The sequence below is a fragment of the Lacerta agilis genome, chromosome 9, assembly GCF_009819535.1.
Source record: "Lacerta agilis isolate rLacAgi1 chromosome 9, rLacAgi1.pri, whole genome shotgun sequence".
Lineage (NCBI taxonomy): Eukaryota > Metazoa > Chordata > Lepidosauria > Squamata > Lacertidae > Lacerta > Lacerta agilis.
Window position 1 is genome coordinate 59,706,545 of NC_046320.1, and position 25,500 is coordinate 59,732,044.

Consider the following 25,500-nt stretch of genomic DNA (forward strand, 5'->3'; position numbering starts at 1 on the left):
CAATTGCTTCTTATCACAATAAAAAGATAGTCCAGGGATTTCTGCAGGTAAACCACAGACACAAAACCCAAACTCCTAATCTTATTGGGCATTAACAAATTATGACTCAAGAAGACCAGTGGTTTTTTTCTTCTTCAGTGGTTAAAGCCATGTCATTGGGACATGACTATAATATAAATACCAGCTGCTTACATAGAGCTGTGTGATCAAGTTGACTTCTAAATTTTTCTTCAGTCAGCCTTGAAGCAAAGCAAAGGTAAGGCTTGGGGTGCTTCCATTTTGGGGATTAAAATTGCAAACAGGTTCCTGAGTTGTCAAATATGGCTTTGCTAACAACATGTGTTTATTTGTTTTCAACTTAATGGGTTTTCCTTGAAAATTGAAAATCTGAAGGGGGTGGGTAGCATTTTGATGACAACAACACTGTGTGTTTGCTGCCATAAAGGAAAAAAATTTCATGCATTGGGAGCATCGGCCCCACAATAATCACCCATCTGGATGCACCCAAGGATTTTGGTGCAATTTAGAGAGTCTAAACTACTTGGATGTGTTATAAATGTACTCTACAGGTAAAATTACATATATTCATTACATCTTATTAGGGCTGGCATCCAGATTGGACTCCAGCTATGAGCCAAAATGTATATATAGTGGTCAAAAAGTAACCTGAACAGCTGCTTCCTCTAGAATGTCATAACATTACTAAAATATATTGCTTTCGTAGAAATAAGTAATTAATTTCAATGGGATTTACAGCCAAGTAAAATTTTATGCTGTTGAATTCTGGTGCTGGAGGAGACTCTTGAGAGTCCCATGGACTGCAAGAAGATCAAACCTATCCATTCTTAAAGAAATCAGCCCTGAGTGCTCACTAGAAGGACAGATCCTGAAGTTGAGACTCCAGTACTTTGGCCACCTCATGAGAAGAGAAGACTCCCTAGAAAAGACCCTGGTGTTGGGAAAGATGGAGGGCACAAGGAGAAGGGGACAGCAGAGGATGAGATGGTTGGACAGTGTTCTTGAAGCTACTAACATGAGTTTGGCCAAACTGCAAGAGGCAGTGAAGGATAGGCGTGCCTGGCATGCTCTGGTCCATGGGGTCACGAAGAGTCGGACACGACTGAACGACTGAACAACAACAACAAAAATTTTATGCAGAAATTGTCCTTGAAGAACACATGGGAGGAGGAGTGAACGGGACACATGGGAGGGAAGTGAGGGGGTCACACTGGCTGTGTCCATAATATCACAGTTGTTACCAGCTCTGTCATTCGTTGGCTGGAAGTTCTGAAGGGTAAATGATGTGCATTCAGGAGGAACCTATTTGTGTTCTAGCCAAACCCAGTAGACATGAAGGACTGGGAGTGGAGCCAGTGGGTTGTGAGATGCTGGGATGGCAGCAGCACATGTGGCTCCCCTCCCCTCTCTCCACACAATCTTGGATAACCTCTGGATAATTTTTGTAAAGAGTTCTGCTGACTACCCAATCTTTAGCAAGCTGGTGGGGGGGGGGTGTGGAACCTGCATCAATTGTTCCTTACTTATGTTTGCTTCAGGTTCCTCTGCCACAATGAAATTGCTGGTTTGTCTTTCCTGCATTCTGAGCATAGCAGCTGCTGTTCCAGTCCGTGTAAGTACCACTGAACCTGTGGAATGGGGAAACCTGTCAGGCCAACTACAGCTAGAATCTCTTTGTAATACAGTTGTTGCGCACTGTAACAACATGACAATGAGGTAAAAATAAGTAAAGGTGGTGGGGGATGTCAAAGAGATAACCAGAGTCATTTGGGCTGCTAAGCACATGATATATTTCCTACTCTGGGTATCAGTTCTGCATAGAAAATTGCAAGCGTGCCACCACATGTGCATTTTGCCCAGTGTGCATATAATGGGAAACTCTGTTTCACAGGCTCTTCCAATCCTGTGTATGTTATACAAACAGCAATTTATCACACCTGAGTTCACCATTTCAGAGATGTGAATGCCCCAAACTGGCATTCATGGAATAACCAACTCTGTATACTGATTATATAAACAAGTCCTGGCTCATATGAAGCGGCTGCCTCAATCTGCCTAATGGAAGGGCTGGGTGCACCCCTGGGCTTACCAAGCAGCATCTCCTTCCTTCCTTCCTGTTATGCCAGGCAGCTGGAAAGCCAGGCGCCAGCCTCTAGTTGCTGAATCATCTTCTTCCTTTCCTTACACCAGCTGCCCCTCTCCTCCTTTGCTCAGGGAAATGTCTCTGGGCTCAGAGACGTGTTAGGGAAGGCTGAGGGGTCTAGACACCTGAAATACATTTTCGAGCTAGGCCAGCATTTCCCAAATGAAAAGAAAACAAATGAAAAAGAACTGTTTGAAGAGGCAGAAGCCTCCATGGGCTGCAAGAGGGGTGTCTGGAAGCACCATGCTAGGGACTCTGGCCTTCTCCCAGCAAACTCTCATTGACCAATCCATGGGCAAGGACAAGTTGTGCCTCCAACCGCATTGTGAGATGAGAGAAGAGAGAAGAATTCACATAGGAGGTGACATGAACCGGGGGAAATGTTGAATATAGTATATGTGGACCCTTTGCTTGGGTTCTAAAGGGACACTTTACAAAACCTCCCAATGTCATCCTGGGAGGATAAAGCAGGCATGTCCAACAGGTAGGTCATGATCTACCGGTAGGTCACTGGACGTCTCTGGTAGATCACTGGCTCCTCTCAAAGAAGCAACTTTTGCTCCTCTGGAAAATTTTGGCCCCCCTACAAAAAGCTCAACATCTTTGCCCAGCATGTAAAAAAGGGGCTTTCCCCCTCCCTAAAAAAAGCTGAACAACTTTGACATGAACCCCCAAAAAGGGGGTAGATCACTTCCAGTTTTTAACTCTATGAGTATATCTCAATCTCTTGGGGGTTGGCCACCCCTGGGATAAAGCATGAAATCTAACCCTGTTTTTATTTCATATGTTTTTACAGCGGTCAGCAAGTGGCAGTGCCAGCAACGAGGTATGTGTATTTTTTAAAACAGTCTTAATTGTTATATATATATATTGTTTTATTGTATATTTAATGTTGTATGCCACTTAGAAGCCATTCTGGTATATGTGGTTTGTTTATTTATTTATTTGTTTGTTTGTTTGTTTGTTTGTTTGTTTGTTTGTTTGTTTGTTTGTACCCTGCCCATCTGGCTGGGTTTCCCCAGCCACTCTGGGTGGCTTCCAGCAGAATATTAAAATACAATGATTTATCCAGTATTAAAAGCTTCCATATATATATCTCAATAATTTCCTGTGTGCAAGAGCCTTAGTGCCATGGAAACAATATAAAAAGCACACATTCTGGAAGATGCTTTTGATTTCTGGGAGATTTTTTAAGAGCAGCATGAATATGTTTGCTTGTTTGTTACCTTAATTTCGACTCCACTATTTTTAGGGCAGACTCTTCACAAGGCCACTTGTAAACTTCATATATCAAACAAGTATGAGATGTATGTGTGTGTAGAAGCATAAAGTCATTAATCAAATTCCAACCAGTTTTTAAAATTCGCTTGATTTTGACAAGCTTCTGATGATGACTGGTCTCAGGTTCACCAAGATGCAGGTAGTCTTTCAAGTAACCTGGTCCTTAACTGTTCAGGGCTTAAAATATCAAAACCAGCTCTTTAATATAGACATGCTAAGGCTGATAGGAGTTGTACTCTGCAACACTCGGAGAGCAACAGATTAAAGAAGGCCAATATACATTCTTAAACGTAGCCCTGCAGAGAGAGCATTACAGGAATCAAGTGTGGATGTAAGCAGAGTGTGTTCAAACCACTTCCGCCACACTTGCAGTGTTAATTGTCTGTCTCCACCTTCTGTTTCTCTGGTTTTGCTGTTTCCACAGCGCATTCCCATCATGGTTCCTCAAGTGCCTCCTCAGGTTCCTCCTCAGATGCTTCCTCAGTTTCCTCCTCCACTTCCAGCACTGCCATACCCACCTCAGCAGGTAATACCAGCATGCCTATGCTTGTGGCAAGAACTAAGCTCATTCCAAGGGTGCCATGTTGTCAGGCTGGACTTGGATATTACCTGGGAGCAACAAGAGATGGTGTGCAAGTCCCTCCTCAATTAGGGCTGCTCCTGACTGCTGCTTTGTTGTGGGCAGCAGCGCCAACTATAGGGTTTGGAAGAGGATTCAGCCCCCTCAATATCTGTGGGCAGGGAGCTGAGTCCCCCCCCCCCAATATTGAGGTCATGTGTATGACTTCACATGATGCTGGGCCACCTCAATGTGGGGGGGGCAGGTCGGCGCCCCTAATTGTGGGTGTGCTTTGCAGCATGCTCTTGATACAATAATTAATTAATGCTGCCTTTATTCTGCTTTACTTTGTTCTTCAATGCTTCTCCAATACTACTGCATTATTGCTGTCGGGGTGGTGGGGTGGAAGAAGAAGAAGAGAAGAGTTTGGATTTGATATCCCGTTTTTCACTACCCGAAGGAGTCTCAAAGCAGCTAACATTCTCCTTTCCCTTCCTCCCCCACAACAAACACTCTGTGAGGTGACTGGGGCTGAGAGACTTCAAAGAAGCGTGACTAGCCCAAGGTCACCCAGCAGCTGCATGTGGAGGAGTGGAGACACAAACCCAGTTCCCCAGATTACGAGTCTACCACTCGTAACCACTACACCACACTGGAGTGGAGAGCTATAGCACAACAAAAGAAAGACAGAAATAAACCAGAGCATTTGTGCTGTAAAAGTTGCAGGATCTCAGCAGGCTGTTGCAAGATATGCACTGATTGGAAATGGAGCAGTGTGACTGCTCTGGAACTTTTTGCGGGCGCAAACAGTATTGAGAGCAAGATCTCGTATGAGCAGCCCAGTAGCATGAGCATAAGTCATTATGAATGCAGGATAAATAGGAGGTCTGGAGGGGATCTTTGTAACTCTGTGTTTTCCTAGGCATTGTATTAAACTCATTTATATACTCCCCACCCTCTCACTATATATAAGGGTCTGGTGACTTCTGTTTCAGTGTATCTGAAGAAGTGTGCATGCACACGAAAGCTCATACCAAGAACAAACTTAGTTGGTCTCTAAGGTGCTACTAGAAGGAATTTTTTATTTTTTTAATGTTGTAAGAATATTAAGGTTTTATATAATTGTTCATTAGTGTACTAAGTAAACATGTGCATGAATGTATAGGCCATGTCTGAAGCAGCACAGGAAGACAGACTTGACACCATTTTGACTCTCAAAAGTGACCAAATGTTTACCAAATGGTTCTCTGCAAGGAAAGGTAACAAAGTACACACAGTTCTATGTTGAAACAAAATATATTAAAAAAAACCTTCCAGTAGCACCTGTTTCAGTGTATCTGAAGAAGTGTGCATGCACACGAAAACTCATACCAAGAACAAACTTAGTTGGTCTCTAAGGTGCTACTGGAAGGAATTTTTTATTTTTATTTTGTTTCAACTACGGCAGACAAACACGGCTACCTACCTGTAACTCATTTATATACTGAGCACATTTGCATAGTACCTTCAATTAAAAATAACATCAAGGTGATACAGTATACAGCAATAAAATATGCTGCTGTAACATCCGAGAACTGACATACATATTTCTAGTATGAGGTTTACCTTTGATGTTGGTTCGATGCTGTTCTATTATGTGTAGAGCCCACATTACTAGCCCTTCCTTCAGCTGATTCCTGGACGGCTGAACACTTCCTAAAACCCTTAAAGCATTGCTATACCACCAGGTAGCGCCATTGTTTCAAACAACTGTAGTTCTCAATAAGAACTCTGGTGTGTACTGTACACAGGGGAGAAAATGACATTTCGTGCAACTGGGCATTTTGTTGAGAAGACGCCTTAGCAACCGGACAGAGACATTTAATGAGGGTGATATGAATAACAAGATAATTAAAGGTGAATATGTTAGCATGATTTGTTTCATAGCCTTGTTTCTTTTACAGATGATCCCCATCTATGTGGCCTATGATCCAGCTCAGGTAACTTCTTGATATCCATGCATGGGGGAATTCTAGCACAGAGGGGGAAAGCAAGGATTCAGACTGGGGGGATAAGGGCTAGGTGGGAAATCCTGTGATGAGTGTTTATATCTCAAAGATAAACCAGGTGAAGGTAGCTGTCGGGTCTTGAACCCTCGGTGAGTTAGGGACTTTCACTGCATCCAAAGACAAGCACCGGTAGACTGAGCGGATGAGACCAACACTGGGTCCATGAAGGTGGTTTCTGCCCATGTTGTAGAGCAGGTTTCCTCAAACTCGGCCCTCCAGATGTTTTGAGACTACAATTCCCATCATCCGTGACCACTGGTCCTGCAAGCTAGGGATCATGGGAGTTGTACATCTGGAGGGCCGAGTTTGAGGGAGCCTGTTGTAGAGGGAAATGAGGGGCAGATGGGGCTTGTCAACCTGGGAAGGGAGCCCACCTAGGAGAAGGAATACTCTGAGCATTGATCAGTGTGTTAGTAATTAACCTGCTTTGCCACAAGGAGGCAACCTAAATAGTGTACTGTAACCCATCAGATTTTTCTCACTTTTGTTTTAATGTGTGTGTGTTATTTGCTGTTGTGAGTCAATGAGTTGCTTTTGCTTTTTTAAAAAGTGACTAATAAATTTAAATATTGATATTGAATCAAAACCAATTATCTCCCTTGTTTTCTTCTTTTCCCTTAGGGTTTGCCCTCTATTCTCGCCAATCTGCCAGGCGTGGTAAGTTCAAAATTCTACTTGCTTTTTATACCACCACTTGTTTCAGACTTTCATAAGCAGCAGCCGTGGTTAACGCCCAGATTGAGTAAGAAATGAGAGTTCAAGAGTGAAATATCATCCACAGGGTAGTTCCTTCCTTGGTTATCTCCTGCCATGTCTCCTGCGGTTCCATCAGTACATTTTTTTATTATTAAAAAGAAGTTCACATTTTTGAATGTCCATGCTGACATGACCAACCTGTTTTCCTCCAGGTGTTCTGGATTACAGCTGTATGGCTCTCCTGGCTGGGGCTGATGCCCAGAACAGCTGGAGGATGTCAGTATGCATGCAATTCCATACAAAAACTCATGCACATTTGATCAAATGAACTGAAAAATAAATATACAATGCCAATTCTGGCTTAAACCAATTTCAGGACAGACTTCTTTGTGGGGATTCAAAAGAGCACGAATCAAGTAATGTTAGTTTTGATCACTGAGCACACTTGCAGCACAATACTCAAAGCCTCTCTACTCAGAAGTAAGCCACATTGAGTTCAGTGTTATACCTGTTTAACTAAAGGTAAAGGGACCCCTGACCATTGGGTCCAGTCACAGATGACTTTGGGGTTGCGACTCTCATCTCGCTTTACTGGCCGAGGGAGCCGGCGTACAGCTTCCGGGTCATGTGGCCAGCATGACTAAACCGCTTCTGGCAAACCAGGGCGGTGCACAGAAAAGCCGTTTACCTTCCCGCCAGAGTGGTACCTATTTATCTATTTGCACTTCATGCTTTCGAACTGCTAGGTTGGCAGGAGCAGGGATCGAGCAACGGGAGCTCACCCTGTTGCAGGGATTCGAACTGCCGACCTTCTGATCGGCAAGCCCTAGGCTCTGAGGTTTAACCCACTGCGCCACCCACGTCCTTATACCTGTTCACCTGGAAGGAAAAGTCCCTGTGAACTCAGTGGGAGTTACAGTTACTTTCTGAGCAAACATGGATAAGATTGCATTGTGGGATGCCTTTTACTTTCTCTGGGTTGCTCCCCAAATTTATGAATCGGAGAGATGGGAAAGGAATAAAATGCACCAAGAAAGCAACACTTCTTGTCAAATTCTGCATCGGTGTTGTAAATACTTTAGCTAAAGTGAATGATCCTATTAATTCCTCATTGCCACCACATTATGGTAGCTCCCGGATATAGAAAACGAGAATTTGAAACCAAGCTTTATATGATTGAATGAGGTCCCTTCTCTTTAGCTGAACCCTGGAGCTGGAGGTGCTGGTGGCCCAGTTCTGGTAAGACAATTTACTGTTCATCATTGTTACTAGATCGTAGCACAGTGGCAGGGGGCGGGGGCATCTGTTACAATAATGCAGTGTACTGATTTTTTGCCTCTCTCTAGATGCCTTATCCTGGAATTCCTGGGGTGGTACCGGTAAGTTCATTGATCTTCACTGCATCATATTTCCATAGTCAGAGATCCAAGGGGAAACTCAGAGGTCTTTGAATGATTGCCTGATTGTATGAGTGGGTTTGGGCCTTTGCACTTAATGAAAGGTATCCTGCAATAGAAGTGGGGAGAGACAGTCCTCAACACTTGTGGGGGAGGTCATGGGCACATTTGGAATTTTGAAAAAGTGGCTTCCGTGGAGTTGTTACCTGTCAGAACCACAAAATAATAATCAAAAGTGGCTTGTGATGCATCTGCATGCTTTTTAAGACATATTATTTCATTATTTGCCACTCTTAACATATTTATGATCTCAATACAAATTAACAATAAACAGAATGTTTAATTTAAAACCCAAAAGGCAAACAAAATCTTCAAAAGAGGGTTACCCATTATAGTGCTGTTTTGAATTCCAAAACACTCTAGAAGTTTCCCATTCTTCAAATTTATTGGCAAACTGTTTTCCTTTCCCTCACATATACATGCTAAATACTTTTATTCGATTCTGCAAGATCCCAGGAGTTCAATATACAGTACCAAGATCATAGCTTGCTTTTTATTCATACTCTGCCTATATGAGTAGGGGACATTTATGTTTTTCATAAGTATGGGACTTTTATATTTGGGGAATGTAAGATATCCAGCAAGTCAGGGGAAGTTGAACAGAGAGAGAGAGAGCTTGTTTTCTAGAGCTGGTGGTCACTAATCATACTGAGTTTTAGTGTATACCTTTCCTAGTTCTAGAAATACATTTCATTCATGATCGGACAATGCTGAGCTTGATGGGCAAATATAAAATATATAGATACCTTACACTGTGCTGTCATGCAGGGATGGGTGGGAAATAGATTGAAATCTACTGCAGATGTCCGCGTGATTTGAAGTAGATCGGCAAGGATTACTGACTCCCAATTACTTTACAGAATACCCCCTCCAAATATGTGTGTGTGTGTGCTAAAATGAAGAAAACGTGGGCAGATGGGGCAGTAACAAAGAGTTTGGAAGAACAAAGGGTTAGGAAGAACTATAAGCTCAGAGCACAGTTCAGTTTGGCACTAAAAACAAATTCCTGGGCTCAGAATTCCTTAACTCCTTAAGTCAGGGGTCACAGTCTCTTGGAAACTGTGGACACATTTGAGATCTGGAGAAACTGTTGCAGATCACACACAAAGACCAGTCACACACTGAGACCTATTCCGTTGGCTACAGTGGAATACTGCTTTCAAGTGTAATTCCAGAAGTGGGAAGGGGAACCTTCTGAGTACCAGGGAAGGTACCTGGGGGTGAATCAAATCTCTTTTTTTGCACATGGTTCTATTGGTGGATTTCCGTTTCTGGGTGCGGGAAGTGGGTAGCAAAGAAAGTAGATTCCTTTCTGCCTGATATCTGCCCACACCTTTCTTGGAGGATACCAAGATTCATGTTAAATGCTTTTCAATAGTCTTACTGTCTTATACATTTTTAGGGCTTCACACCTATTGTGGGGGTAAGTATTTTTACGTTTCTATTGGTACTAATAACAACCAGGTGGCGTCTGGGGGGGGCACCTGGTTTGTGCCCCCTCATAATTGTGCACCCAGGGCCACGGCCTCCCTGCTTCCCCTGCTATGCCCCTGCCTACCGCAAGGTTCAGTTTCTATGCCCCTCATCCACAGCCATGCTTGTCCCATGCCTTTCCCAGGTAAAACCTGTTCTATAGCTCAAAATTGGAGCAAAAACTCAACTTGCTATTTGCTCTGAGTGGTGTCCCCACCCCCAATGGAGAAAGCAACGTGATGAGAGGAAAAGCTGGGATAGATCTGTCATGAGGCTCTTAATCTCAGAGCTATGGGTTCAAGCACCACATTGGGCAAAAAAAATTCTGCATTGCAGGGGGTTGTGCTGCTAGATGGCCCTTGTGGTACGTTTCAACTCTTCAGTCCTATGATTCTATGCCCTAAAGGGAGGAGGCCTAAAGAAACCACTACAGCATGTGCATGAGCTCCTAAAGGCTTCCCCCAACATCTCCTCAAAAAGCATAACATAGTATTATGAACAAATCATGGCTTATGAATGAGCCTCAGGGCTGAGTACTCCCCACTCTTCTTCCCTGTGTTAAGCCAGAGTTCCCCATTACATCTGAACTGATGAACTTTGACTGAATGATGGGATAATAAACCATCCAGAACCATGGTGGATGAAGCTTTAAAAGATCATCCAAGCTGTGACAGAGTTTTACTAGGGACCAGAATCAGACATTGGGAACAACTGAGCAGATCCTGCCTACATACTTTCTGTATAAGGACTTTTAATCAATGAAGCATTACTTTCTTCAACAGAAATAGCACCCCAGCTGATATACCCTCTTGCGGTATGTACCAAATGTTTTGTTGGCAAATTCCATTTCATGTCATTTATAGCTTTGCTGCTTTATGAAATGCTTAACTGTCAGCAAGCCAAGGTATGTCAAAACCTGTACAGCATCCCGTCATGTGTGCCAACTTCCCTCATTTATTCAGGACACATTCCAGTGAATGTTTAAAAATGCTTAAGGCTACAATCCTATTCCATATACCTGAGAGCAGGTTTCATTGTATCCCCACGTAAAAACACATAAAATTGGGCTGGGTGTCCCATGGCTTTCAGTGAGACAAACGGAAACCAATGGGATTTTCAAGAACTTTGCTTTGTCTGAATTATATACCCTTGGAGAGCAGATTTGTAGCACAGTGAGACAAGTGACCAGGGCTAGCCCAAGACATTTTGGATGTCCGAGGAAAACCACAAAATGGCATCCCCCTCCCTGCCAGGGAAGAAGGAATGAGTTAAGATCTACATCAGGAACAGGAGAATAAAGATCTACATCTGCTGCCCCTGTGGGTCCTGCCGCCTGAGGCGGTTGTTTCCCCTTGCTTCATGGGTGGGCCGGCCTTGCAAGTGACAGAGAAGCTTGTAAATCTGTCACAGGAACACACATCAAATCAGACTATTGGTCCATCAAGCTCAATATTGCATATATTAACTAGCAATGGCTCTCTAGAATTTTCAGGCCGAGGTCTTTTTCCTACCTAACCCTATCTGGGATCTTCTAGGTACAAAGTGTATGCTCTACTACAGAGTGAAGCAGAGTAGATTGATGGGATCTTGCAAAAAAGAAAAAAGAGCTGTTGCCTATGCTTTTTAAGCCCAGTTGTAAGAGATTCATTCAGCTTCAAATCTGATTTTGTGTTCTAAAGGTGACAGCAAGAACATGAAGGATGTGCTCCATGCCTGCTTTTACATCCCTGCTGCAGTCTTCAAGCCACATTTGTATGCATCTTGAATGGCAGTTATTTACTTTAAATGGCTATAAGTAATAGTAATTTCTCTCTTTTTTTTACAATGATACACCATCTGTCATTTCTTGTGAAGAATTGTTTTCACCTAATGCAATATAAAAGCATCAGTTTCTAATCTAAGCAGTGTTCATATTTGATTGGGTAAATTTAAGCACTGACAGTTCCATTTTGATATTGTCAAATTTTAAAAGAAAAGACTGTTTTAACTATGGATTTAAAGTTCATTAACACCACTAAAGATGATAAATGTATGAATGCTGTATTGTGTAACACATAGATAGAAATGCATAAATTTTGGTTTGCTGCTCTGCCTCAGTAAGTGATTGAAATGTCTCGCTTAACAGATTTCAGTCAATAGGTCACTTTCAGTTAATTGTGTTTTAATTCCATTCCAATCAATGGGGGAAAATAGTTATGACTAACTTAAGTCCCACGGGACCAAGATGTAACTAACAGTACCCAGCCCACAATTTCTTTTATGTTTCTTGCTGGAAAGTGGGAGGGGTATTCCCTTTAAAAATTGCATGAATAAAGAATACAAATGAGCACATCAAATTTATGTTTATAGTCTGTTTGGATGTACCACTGTATAACACTTAAAACAAAAAAATGTTTAATGAACCTTAGCATAAAGTGTGAGCCAGATGGTTTTATTATATCAGCATTTCCCAAACATTTGATATCTGGGTTAATTTTTCTTCTGGAATAAATGGAGGCCATCTCACATTCGAAAAAGATTAAATACCAGCTCCCAGGATGATGAGCATGCATTCTCCTTACAATGGCAGGATTTTGTTGGCATCAGTCTGTCTCTGGAGCCAAAGGAGCAGTGATCCTTTGGGGAGTCAAGCTGTTGGGTGGTTGCAGAACCTGCTTTGGCTGTAGAGACCAATGCGGTAAAGATATGTTTTGTTGCAGCTGGGGCAGATGAAGGTGTCCAGTTGTGCTGCTGGCTTGAGTAATATTGTATTTCAGCATTTTGCCCTGCCATTTGTCCAGAGTCAGGACTCCGGGATGGAAGCACGATTGTTGGGAAATGTTGCTTTTGGGCCTGTCCGAGCAAAGCAAAAACAGGTAACATATGCAGAAGGCAAGGCATGCCAGAAACTGTGGCTGCTGTGCAATTTATTCAGAAAACAAAGAATAAAATCGCTACATTGTGTGTTTTAGAAAATATTGGCAGTTTGACATAACAAACAGAAGGGTACATAATGAAGAGCCATCCCAAACTTTAGCCAAAGGTTCATAAGAAAAAAAAACTAAGTGCTACAATATAACCAATGAGAAGTTGGCTGACATAACAGGTTAGCGTTATTGGTGATTTGCTGATAAGCCTTCCTCATTACAGGGCTGGTTCCAAAGTATAATGATATTTAGGCAGACCATGGCATGAAGACACTCCAACAGTGGCTTGGAGGCAAAGCTATTCTTCAGAGTGGTCCAAGGTAGTTTACAATTACTTTGGTGGTGGAAATATTAAGTGCTTGAACGCAGGTTTCTAAACTTCTCGTGGTTTCAAATAAGAATATTCTGTGACTGGAGTCCAGAGAGCTTCTGTTCACGCACTAAAACAACCAGTTCCTGTATATCAGAATATTCTCCAGTGGCCAAAACAGTGAAAGCTCAGCCAGTACAGGAAACAAGAATAATTAAAAGAGCTATTTGGATCCCAGTCTGTTTTTTAAAAATTGGAAATGGCAATATAAGATAAGCTTACTGGAGTGTTTCCTTCCAATATGAGCTAAGCTTAGTTGTGTGTTTCATTCATCCAAGTAAATATTTTAATACATGTTTGTGTTGCCCTCTGTTTCCTCAATCATAGGCTCCTGGGTCAAATCCTATATTACATTTTTTTTTTGCAATTATACCGAAGATTTCTTTTCCCTTCTCTACAAAGATTAGGATCAGTGTGGTAAAAACAACAATAGTATGGTGGCTTATTTTGTATGATGAACAAGAGATCATTCAGATTCTGACTTAAAGACACACAATGCAATTCTGTGCATGGTTTACTCATAAGCAAGTCCCTCTGGGTTCAATGGGGTTTATTCCCGGATTAAGTGCATAGGAGTGCAACCTAAATTGCTTCCTGATTATGACAATAAATATTAAGTGCTGGCACTAAAGGGTTATTTCCATAACATTAGATCAATGTCAGGAAGTAAAACAGATTGCAGCTGTTAATTTTTATAATTGTAAAATGCCTCTCAACACTCCTGTTGATCAACAAAAATCACACCCTTATACATGTTTTTATTTACGTATAATGGATGCAGAATGTGTTCTCGAATACCTTAGCAATATTTCTTGATAAAAAGAGAGGGCACCGTGCACCCAAAGCTCCAAATCTAGACATTTAGAAGTCACACTGATTTTATTTCATTGGAAAATTTAATGGGGATTTGGCATCACTTAAATTTGGCTGCCCATCCTTTGTGGCTTTAAAACAAGGATGAGGAAGCTGTGGAACTCTAGATGCTGTTGGATTACAACTCCTATCAGCCCTGCCCATTGGCACATGGTGGATGGGGCTGATGGGAACTGGAGTCCAACAAATCTTAAGGGCTGCAGGTTCTCCATCCATACATCAGTACAGTGGAACCCTGGGTTATGCACGCGATCCGTTCTGGGTCACCGTGTGTAACGCGGGTGTGCATATCCCAAACACATGTAAAAAAACCCGAAAACCCGGAAGTAGCGCGATTTGAGAGCATCTGCGCATGCGCGAAGTGCGCAGAAGCGTTCTGGACATCCGGGGGTCGTGCGCGGGTTTCGCGCACTCCAGAAATGCTTCCGGGTTGCGGGTGTTCTTAACCCGAACATCCACAACCCAGGGTGTGCGTAATCCGGGGTTCCACTGTAATCTCATTCTTCAAAGCAGCATTAACACCTCATTCCATCCCTAAACTTTTATCAGCCATGTTTAGGCTTTAGTTTAGGCCTTGATCTCAGCCCCATCATGGCAAACCAGGTTAGGATATTCCCTCCAGTGTGCTCCTCTTTTCTCTGCCACGAGCCTGATGAAGTCAGCATGACTGGCATAGAGTTTCAGCTTTTCTCCAATGTCAACCCATTTCACTTTCCCAGCATCGTCTCCTGCTTCCAAGTGTAAGTTCTCCATTGCTTCACCTGTTATGCAAAGAGAGATTCTGACATTAGTTTGAATCCTTTTACCTACAGCACAACCCATTAAATCATCCACCAGGACTTCTACCCCATGACAGCTTCCATGGCAAAGCACATTAAGTAAACAGTTCTTTTCACAGAACATTCTTGTGACAGAAGTTCTCATACCTTCGGTAGATTTGACAGCCCACCTTGTCCCAAGGAATCAGGCTTAAACACAAAGGAAGGGTGATAGCTCAGTGGCAGAGTGCATATTTTGCATGCGGGAGGTCCCAGGTTCCATCACTAACATCTTCAGTTAGAGCTGGGAAAGATCCCTATCTGAATAGCCACTGCAATAGTGAACTAGATGAACCAATGGATTGGTTTGGTATGCAGAAACCTAGAAAGCTGCTTAAAACTTAAAGCAACAAATGACAACAAGATGACATTTTTTGTGCAATGGTACCCATGTGGCAGGGGACCCAGGTGGCGCTGTGGGTTAAACCACAGAGTCTAGGGCTTGCTGATCAGAAGGTCGGCGGTTCGAATCCCTGCCACGGGGTGAGCTCCTGTTGCTCGGTCCCAGCTCCTGCCCACCTAGCAGTTTGAAAGCACGTCAAAGTGCAAGTAGATAAATAGGGACCGCTCCAGCAGGAAGGTAAACGGCGTTTCCATCCGCTGCTCTGGTTCGCCAGAAGCAGCTTTGTCATGCTGGCCACATGACCCGGAACCTGTCTGCAGACAAATGCCAGCTCCCTCGGCCTACAGAGCAAGATGAGTGCTGCAACTCCAGAGTTGGACACGACTGGACCTGATGGTCAGGGGTCCCTTTACCTTTACCTTTTTACCCATGTGCCACTATAAGCAACACTCCTGAGTCATCAGGAAACATTTTTTTGTTTTTAGTGTTGGATTTAAAAAAAAATCTAGCATAACAATGCACAGGTAAGTGTGCCAACAATTAGGTATTCAAGTATTACTTAAATTTCTTTTTCTGTCCTCCAATTTCCTATAGTCAAGAATGTGCAAAAAAATGGTTAGCAACTGGAAAAATAATTATCATCCTTCCCAGCTTCTAACAGAGATGAGGAACTTGTGGTCCTCCAGTTGTTGGACTACAATTCCCATCATCCCTGTCCACTGGCCATGCTGGCTCGTGCTGAGAATTGTAGTGCAGAACGTCTGAAGGCCCCTGGTTCCCTACCCTTGTTCCAACAACATGACAATGGGTGAGACCACAAAACAAGGAAGGCAGCATCCCTTACTCACCAGTTTCATCATGGTAGTTTACGGCTTCTGTCTCCATCCAAGCATTGTCTGTATTACGAGGATCATCCACATACCCTTTGTATACCTGGAAAGCCAAGATACAGGCTAACAACTGTATCATTTGGGCTCTTCCCCAATTAAAGAAGTCTTAGGCAGCTAATCATGTGAGTTTGTCAACTAAATAAATCTGCAAAAATGTGCATTTGAGATGGGAAATTTAAAGAAAAAAATATTTGTTTTTGATTGATGCATGCTTAAGTCACACCAGGTATCGTCTTGAAACAAGGCAAATGCCATTTAATGTATGCTTGCCACTGGCAGTTTTTAAAAGCACTTTTCTTTAAAATGTACAAAAAACGGGGTGGAGAGAATGTTGCACAGATTATTTTAATCAGTCCATTAAAGGTTGTTATACCGGTACTTCCTGCTACCAAAAACTGCTTAATAAGAAGCTGCTACTCTTTGAAATGTAATTGAAAAGAGTTTCATCGACCTTCACATGTAATATTTAATGTTAATGGGCTTGCAAAATTATAACAGGAGCAGAGAGGCCACTCACCACAAAGTAATCTTGACTGAACAGCCTATTCAGTTGTTTCTCCATCTCTTCTTTCTCAGCCTCAGTTTTCTGTAAGGAGTTCAAGGCCTCCTCGCTAAATTCTCTCTTTAGTGCAGCTGACAATTTTTCCCCTGGGTCTACCATGCCCTAAAATAAAAGGTTGTCACTTGTTACATCTTCCTTCAGAGCCTGGATGCTTTCCCTTTGAGGCTAATCCCACCTTTGTAGGGGAGGGTGATTATCATTATAAAAACTACATCAAGGGGTGAGACAGGAATGATACGAAATATGATAGCAGCAGATGACGGTTAAAAAAATGAAAAACAATGGAGATATCTGATGACAGATCCCTCAACATGTCAGTTATCCCCTTACTCAAAGCCTAATATGCCATGTAACAATTAATAGCCAGGTGCTGAGTGTTGTTAGTTTTTCTGGGTGTAGCTCAGGGGTGAGGAACCTAGGCAGGGGGTGGAGGGTAATGGCACTCAGAACTTTCTGCAGACTGCCACCACTCTCTGCAAGCCACAGCCCTCACTGGCTCTGCTTTAAACCCATGTTTTTGCTGGAATGTGCCCTTGAACTGTGACAGTACCACTTGCTCATCTGGATGAAGCAATCACAGAATCATAGAGTTGGAAGGGACCCAAGGGTCATCTAGTCCAACCCCCTGCAATGCAGGAATCAATACAGAGGGGTGTGTATAGGAGCTAGCGTGAGGCCCTCAGAAGAAAATGTGGCCCTCGGGATGAAAAAGGTTCCCCTCTCCTGGTGAAGATTTTAGTAATCCTTCAAATGCTTAGCAGGAAAGGGAGCTGTGACACACACACTGAGTCTTTTGGAGGCCAGCACATTTTTGAAAGCCAATTCTGTCAATTCTCTCTTCTCACCCCTGGAATGGCCCATTCCCCACAGTCCTTCCTTTTGATTGCAATGAATTGCAAGATACTGTTGCCAGACACTGGGTGAGCTACTTTATTGCCACTGCCATCTCTCTTCCACCTGCAAAGAGTAACAGAAAAAAAGATTAATACTGTATGTGGTTCAGCTCAAGACATGCAGGAAAATGCCACTTCAGATGTAACGTCAGACCATAGCTATGAGCCCAATGTCTGCATGTTTCCCACTCATACCACGTGCTCAGATTCTCTAGCTTGCAATTCAGCTGCAAGCCATGATTTGCTGCTACTTCTGAACCATGTTTCGCCGGATTTTGTTGCAGTTGCAAATGTAAGGCTTGCTGCTGAACTGGAAGTGAGGGAGGTAAACAGAGGAAATGAAGAGAAGAAGGAGAGAGAGTGTGAGCTCTGGGCTCATTCATGGAGTTCCATGGTTTGGTATTCTGTCTGAACCCACCCAGAGCATTGGAACTGAAATGAATGTGGAAACCTTGGGTCCACTCAGCAAAGATGCATTGTGAGGGCTCAGGCAACATAGCAATTGCTTCCATATACTGGTAGTTTTTAAGTCATCTTAAAGTAGAATTAGAAGCACATCACGATCAGCATTTTTAATATTTCACATATTGACTTGAACATAAAATATTCCCATCTGACATTATCTGGAATGATATTACTTACTTAGTTACAAGAGGATCTGCAGCATGATTTGGTCCCCAACGCCCCAAGAGACCTCGGCCCACTATTCCTGTCCTGCCTACAGGATTCCTGAAAAATAAAAGAGCACAAATGAATGCCTGGATACGATCCAAAGGCCCACACAACTTAAGTTCCACATGGCCAAAGAGGATTGTAGCTCATCTTTCTTGAACAGCAACACTCCCTCTTAACCAAATGCCACTTAGCACATGGAAGCCTTTCAAATGCAGTCTGTGATACAGAATTGGGAGCGGGGTGGATCTGATGTTCAAAGACCAGAATCCTACTGGGCATGTCTAGCCTCTTTGGTGCACCCAAAACAGGTCTTCGAAGCATATGTATTTTTAAAAGATTTAACGAAACAGTGTTATGACAGTGTTATAGCAGGGGTTCCCAAACTGTGGTCTGTAAACCACCAGTGAGCTTCATTCAAGTGGTCCACAGCATGTCTATATCAAGTATTCATATTGATTTTTAATTGCATTTTAATCTTTTATCTTATTTTTCATATTTTTTGTTGTATCACAATGTATGGGATGAAAATAGTATTACTATAAAATACAATGTAAGAAATAAAAGAAGCAATTAAATACAGCATCTAGCACACTGCATTACAATTGCTACAATAGGCGGGGGAACAAATGGTTTACAGAATATTAAAGATTTTGTTAGAGATGTTTTTCTTATATTCTCATTTTTTTAGAAAGCATTTACAAAGCATGTAATAGTTTCAGTGTTTTCTTTTTAAATGCTGAAGTACTGAATATAATTTTTTGAGGAATAATAATGTATAATTTGGTTTACATGCCTAATGCACAAAACATTGTCAAGGACAGCTCATGGAGCTATGAAACAGCATGAGATAAGCCTTTTCTTCCTGCTTCATTCTTTACACTTGGGACACATAACAACCATTACTTTGCCTTTCACAGAAAAGCAATACTGGTTGAAGTTATGCTCTTTTAATTATCTTTTAAACCCTTGGCCCGAATGGCAAGCAAGGCTTCAGAAAATAGCTTCAGAAGAGTTTTAGCTTGGAAACTTGCAAATATGTATTGGACACACATTTTTAGCAGACAGGCAACCAAGATTCTGAACCAGTGAATCAGTGCTGACCTCTTAGGTTATTTCTGCTAAGGTATGTGATCAGATCAAGACTTTCACTCACATACAGACTTTTGATGCATGCACAAGCACCAACACAGAATGTCAAATACCTGGGCCTCCCATTTTCCACGTGATAGAAACCATTCTGGCTCCTCCTCTCCACTTGCCCATCCTTCTCGTTGAACTTTGGAGAAAAGTTTTTCACCCTTTTCAAGAAAATAATAACCATACTGAAAAAAACAATTTAAAAACCCTTCAATCTGCATTACCAATATCCCAGTTTCAATGGAACTTATTTCCAACGTTAGCTGTGTTCAGGATCACAACTTGGCAGCCCAATCCTATGTCCTTTACTGTAATCCTGCTGCCCTATCCTCAAATTGTCTATCAGATCCTTCACTCTGTTTTTGCATTACTGTGTGTGGTATTTGGCTTGCTCATTTCATTTGTGCTTCTCTGTGATATCCATTTATCTTCATGTGCTGTGTATGTGCTTGGCATGAGTCTGTGTGCCAACTGTTAGAAAAAGTTTGTGGTGTGCAGGTATGTAGGGATTTGGACTTGTGTTGGGGTGCTCTTTTTGGGATGGCTGAAGGAAGAAATAGGTCTTAAGTGGAGTGTGTTATCTTTTCGGTATTCTTGTACGTGTTTGTGTGTGTGATGTTCATCCTATGGAACTCTGCACTGATATATGCCTTGCACTTTCACTTAAGGCTCATTTTTTTAGCATAGCCTGGCAGCCTGGCTCGAATACTGCAACTCACTCCTACATCACATGCCATTTTTGTCTAGCCAGGACCTACCTGTTGCAATGGTGCAGGGCAGACTTTCATTTTTTAATTGCTTGACAGATGCAAGTTTTGGACAACTTAGTTAAAAGGCTGCATTTAAAGCAATACACTCCTCGCACCCCATCCATAAAAGCAATTATATACAAACATTGGAACCTTGTTTCTAATGTTCCTGGATGCCAGAAACCACCACTTTTTGGCTTAAAAAGAACCAAATCTCTTAGAGATTTCCTAATAAAATCGGCTCCCTGCCACTGTCAGAAAGCATGTATGCATTAGCAAACCTTACATAAAATATTTGCCACCCTTGATATAACTACAGTTAGAAGTGCAATGAACAGAGCTGGATTTTTACATGTCAACAAGATTCCAAAATTTACGCTATAAGTGCCAAAATCTTACAGCAAGCTTTTCCACAATGGTGGGCTTAAGCACTGCATATTTTAACTGCAGCATTTGTGGCTCCCTCAGTCCAAAATTTGTCCCATTTAAGTCTTAGGGTATAAGTACAGTGGTACCTCGGGTTAAGAACTTAATTCGTTCTGGAGGTCCGTTCTTAACCTGAAGCTGTTCTTAACCTGAGGTACCACTTTAGCTAATGGGGCCGCCGCACGGTTTCTGTTCTCATCCTGAAGCAAAGTTCTTAACCCGAGGTACTATTTCTGGGTCAGCGGAGTCTGTAACCTGAAGCGTCTGTAACCCAAGGTACCACTGTAACCTGAACTGGAACTGTATTCAGCAGCCTCCCCGGAGAACCATCTTAATAACTGAACACAACTCCTCTTTCAACAGTTTCTCTCTTATAACTAAGAACGAAGGCAATATATGGACCCCCATCATTCAGCCCGGACACTGAGATCCAGCGCCGAGGGCCTTCTGTCGGTTCCCTCACTGCGAGAAGCAAAACTACAGGGAACCAGGCAGAGGGCCTTCTCGGTAGTGGCGCCCGCCCTGTGGAACGCCCTCCCATCAGAAGTCAAGGGAATAAACAACTACCTGACATTCAGAAAATACCTAAAGGCAGCCCTGTTTAGGGAAGTTTTTAAACTGTGACTTTGTATTGTATTTTAGTATTTGTTGGAGGCCGCCCAGAGTGGCTGGGGAGACCCGGCCAGATGGGCGGGGTATAAATAATAAATTATTATTATTATTATTATTATTATTATTATTATATTATGGTCACATTCATAAATATTATGCCCACCAAATACTTTTAGTCAAGCAAAAGCTAAGTCATTCTCAAAAACAAGCCCTCCCCTTTGGTCAACCAACAATGCTCACCCAATTTCTGGATCTGCCCATTTAGGTCCTGCCAAAACAGATTGTGCTGTATATTCCACAGGGCTGTAATCCTCCCATTCAGTTGACCAATCCACTTTATCGTTGGGAACTCTGCTGCGCTCGATGTTTGATCCTGGATATGGGGAGGTCCTTGCTTTGTTATGCAAATTTTCTCTTGCGTCTTTACAATTCGACATTTTACCAGTGTCACTGTGAAACCAACTTTCTGAAGATGGGCTGTAGAAAAATAGAAGGAGTTGCACACAAAGGGGAAAATAAACTTGATGTAATGTTGTGCATTGCAGGATTGGGACATTTCATACATAGTAAATTACATACAAACACCATCAAATATCACAGCCATCCAGGAAAACTCCACATCTTGTGTGATTTAAGTGCTAAATAACTAACTGTTAAAAACGTGGGCAAGGGGGGAAAGTTCATCCTTCCCCAGGAGGCTGGCCCAGTCGGTTGAGCATGAGACTCTTAATCTCAGGATCATAGGCTCAATGCCCAAATTGGGCAAAAGATCCCTGCATTGCAAGGGGATTGGACTAGATGACCCTTGTAGTCCCTTTCAACTCTGCAATTCTATAATTCTATGAAGGTGGAAATTTCCTTACACAAGCTGTTGACCTATCAACCAAACTGTTAGGGAGGTACATTTTTTTAAAGGCAATATTGCTTCCTCTGCTACTGAGCAATGAGTGAGTGCTGACAGGATTGCAGCCAAAGCACAGTCACTGAGAAACAAGGAGGTGGTATGTGCATGAAGGTTAAAATGCACACCTAAGGGAAAACTCACCACCACCACAAATGAACAATGAGTATGATCAGTAGCCATGGAATGCTAGTTGGAAAAGAAAGTCAGTAAAGGACAATTAGGGGACAGAGAGAGAGAGAATGGAGTATCTTGGAGGAAGTTGTGGTGGCTGGAAACCTGAATAAAAGCACTGCTTTTAGGAGGTGAGAATACACTGTAACATTTTGTTGCAGGCTCCATTTCCGCTATGCAGTTGTTCCACCAAGAAGCAAACTTGCTCCCACCTTTCAACATTCTAGCCAAGGAGCTTAAAGGCACTAACTCAGAATAACTCAGAAACCCTTACGCTTACATTTAAAATGTATAAAATTAAAATGCAGTTTATTAATTTTCCTTATCAATACAATTAAGTTGGCTGTGAAAACTATTAGGCTACCAACATTATGACATTATTCCCCACACATTTAGGAGCCCTTGCTCACTGATCTATGTAGAAAACAGGGCTGTAATATTAGACCTTGGGACAAATACCTGCAGGCTAGATTCCTGGCTGCTTGAAATAGTGGGTAGAAGTAAGTGCAGGAAGAAGACTTAGCAGCAACAGCAGTTAATGTCACAGTGAGAGAAACCACAGTAACCGTCCGGGCCAGGAAACCCCTTGCCATCCCATGCAGTGACCTCAAAGAGAAATGCCCACCAGTTGTGGAGCAACCTGGAAAGTCAGGAAGCCAAATAGAAAACATATTAGCATAGTATGTGCTGACCCTTCTCCATTCCCCGCAAGACAAACTGACAAGTCACTTCACAATTTATACTTTATACAAATTACGGGGCAGAAGGCAACCTTGTTGCAAATATCACATAAGACTTGCTACCTTGATTTTATGTAAGTTGCCATTCAGGGATGCGGGTAGCGCTGTGGGTTAAACCACAGAGCCTAGGGCTTGCTGATCAAAAGGTCAGCGGTTCGAATCCCCGCAACGGGGTGAGCTCCCGTTGCTCAGTCCCTGCTCCTGCCAACCTAGCAGTTTGAAAGCATGTCAAAGTGCAAGTAGATAAATAGGTACTGCTCTGGCGGGAAGGTAAATGGTGTTTCCGTGCGCTGCTCTGGTGAGTGCCGCAACCCCAGAGTCGTCCGCGACTGGATGTAACAGTCGGGGTCCCTTTACCTTTAAGTTGCCATTCACTGTTAACAATTAAAGTAAACTCGCCCCCAAGGTATCTGAAGAAGTGTGCATGCACACGAAAGCTCATACCAAGAACAAACTCAGTTGGTCTCTAAGGTGCTACTGGAAAGAATTTTCTATTTTGTTTCGCCCCCAAGATTCGGGTTGTGTAGCCGCAGATAAAACACATTTTTGCATTTTAATCTCCACAAGTATCAGTTGTTGCATTATTTATATAGGACAAGTCATTTTGCAAAATAACGTATGAAATGAAATAAGACTGCACTGCAGTGCAATCCTATACTTATTTATCCAGGAGTAAATCCCATTTAGTTCAATGGGAGTTGCTTCCAATCTGCATCTTGGTTTTTGTGGCAATTTAAGTAAACCATTCAGATTAGAAAGCACTGATTTAAATCCTTAACATTAGTCGACATTTTTCATTTACATATCACAGGGTTGGACTGTCGTCCCCCTGTCCCCCCCCCAAAAAAAAATGTATTGCAGTTTTTAACGTAACTGTTAAATTATGTTGATTTACAACTAGGCAGAACACTTGCAATTATTTTAGTAGGAGTACTTTTAAGGCATTGAATTATACTGTGTCATTTTCATACTGGGTACCAGGGCAAGAAACCTTGTGCTTTTAACAGCTGAAGAGAAGAGGACATTCTATCAAGTTTAGCTTTTCTTGCGCCTGCATTAAAGCTGTATCTGGCAACATTACTGTATACATCTGGCAGGGTGCAGATGGCAATATTCTTCTCTTGAGGGTAGCCTTACAGAAACATTTTATTACAGGATAAAAGTCATAAACAAACAAGGCTGCATTAGTATATTCAGACAGGCATACTTTGACTAGCCAGTCAACAACTATTTGTATTTTTTTCCTGATGTCTTCTGTTTTTAGCATATGGAAACACCTTTGATGTTCATAACATTGTACCGTTTGAAGGATCCCAACTCCCCAGGATCATTTAATTCAGCAACCTGCAGTGCTGAAATCACAGCCAAATAATCCCTGGAAGATGATGGTGGTCATCCAACCTCTTGTTTAAAAAAAAACCCTCAATGGAGTTTTCCAAAGGGAAAGCTATTCCTAATGTTTAGTTAAAATCTACCTTCTGGTGCATTTGAGTCCATATCATCATTACTGCTATATATTTATTTACACTCCGCCTTTTTCCCTGAATGAAGGCAGCTTACAAATAAAAATAAGAACAGATAAAAACATAGGATTATTGTTATTTATTATTAGGTGTTATAGAAACAGTTCTATAAACAAAATAAATATCCATTGAAGTAATTATTGTTATATATTTATTTACGCCCCGCCTTTTTCCTTGACTGAAGGCAGCTTACAAAAAAAAGTTATATTGTTTACAGTATTATTATTATTACATGGTATGGAAACAGTTCTATAAACAGAATAAATATCCATTGAAGTAACAGCCGAGACATAAATATGTTTTGTTTTATCTTTTTGCTCAGATGTGTTCTATTCTGATTTTTGTTTTACTATCAAGCAGTGTATATAAATCTTAGGGAAATATGAAATTCCCCACTCAGCCGTAAAAGCTCACGGGGCTGCCTCCTGTCAAGCGAGCCTACCTCGCAGGGTCGTCGTGGAAACCGAGGGCTTTGCGCTTCAGAGGAAAGGGAGGGATAGATCGCATATCATTTATTTTTTACATTCGCATTACAGTATCTATATAGGAAAAAAAGCGCGGGAACTGACGAGTGGGGGAGGGGACCAGCATCCCCGGCCTCCCCTCCCCCTCTCGCTCTCTCCTTAGCACTCACCCCCCGCAAAGCTTCCTCTCTTCAGCCCTTTTTTTCCTCCCAAGCTGCCGTTGCCCCCGTCTGGCAAATTTCTGCTCCGTGATTGGCTGCGACGGGGGGGGGAAATAAAACCCGTCGCCGTCCTTACCCAATGGGCCACGTCCTTGTGTCCTTCATCCCGCCTCCCTCCACCCCTCAGGGAAATGAAGCCGGGGGATTAGCGGCGTCTCGTTCGCCCCGCCTACTCTGGATGGTCGATAGGGCAGCGCGGGTGGGGATGTTGACGTCGCCTGTCACCTTTCCTCAAAAAAACCAAAAACAACGTCACACGTCGCCCGTATTCTGATTGGATTTCAGCTAAAGGAGAGGCGTCAGGCCTTTCCGAGGAGTCAAACCTTTCCAACTGCCCTCTCGCCTTTCCACACATAGAGGTAGAAGAAGTATAGACTCACACGCCATCCAAGAGATTGCGAATAAGCAGTATATTAATAGTGCACCGCATAGGTCGGAACCCACGGAGGTTTCCCTACATTGCGGGGGGTTGGACTAGATGACCCTGGGGTTCCCTTCCCGCTCTACAAAGCTACCCTAGAGCGGTTTGCCAAAAATCCATGTTTTGA

The 25,500-nt window shown here is 42.5% G+C and overlaps 1 protein-coding gene and 1 long non-coding RNA gene across 2 annotated transcripts; one reads left to right on the top strand and one right to left on the bottom strand.

Moving 5' to 3' along the window:
- Window positions 1–9,510: 9,510 nt before the first annotated feature.
- LOC117053112 lies at window positions 9,511–12,011 on the top strand. Its single transcript, XR_004427358.1, has 3 exons — window positions 9,511–9,625; window positions 10,458–10,489; window positions 11,355–12,011. It is a non-coding gene; the product is annotated as an uncharacterized LOC117053112 (long non-coding RNA).
- Window positions 12,012–13,334: 1,323 nt separating this feature from the next.
- On the bottom strand, window positions 13,335–24,983 carry NUDT9 (nudix hydrolase 9). Its single transcript, XM_033160630.1, has 10 exons — window positions 24,902–24,983; window positions 22,464–22,644; window positions 21,170–21,406; window positions 19,208–19,303; window positions 17,973–18,059; window positions 17,283–17,394; window positions 16,393–16,539; window positions 15,834–15,918; window positions 14,319–14,585; window positions 13,335–14,049 (listed from the first exon to the last, which is right to left on the bottom strand). Exons 2-9 carry the CDS (start codon window positions 22,595–22,597, stop codon window positions 14,392–14,394), a joined length of 1,092 nt encoding a protein of 363 aa, XP_033016521.1. The 5' UTR covers window positions 22,598–22,644; window positions 24,902–24,983; the 3' UTR covers window positions 13,335–14,049; window positions 14,319–14,391.
- Between the last annotated feature and the right edge of the window lie 517 nt (window positions 24,984–25,500).

Coding starts and splice junctions, on each gene's coding strand:
- NUDT9 (XM_033160630.1), bottom strand. CDS start 22,597: ATGGCAAGGGGTTTCCTGGCCCGGACGGTTACTGTGGTTTCTCTCACT. Junction 21,407..22,463: donor GCCAGGAATCTAGCCTGCAG/GTATTTGTCCCA, acceptor ATTTTTCTACAG/CCCATCTTCAGAAAGTTGGT. Junction 19,304..21,169: donor TGGGCAGATCCAGAAATTGG/GTGAGCATTGTT, acceptor TTTCTTGAAAAG/GGTGAAAAACTTTTCTCCAA.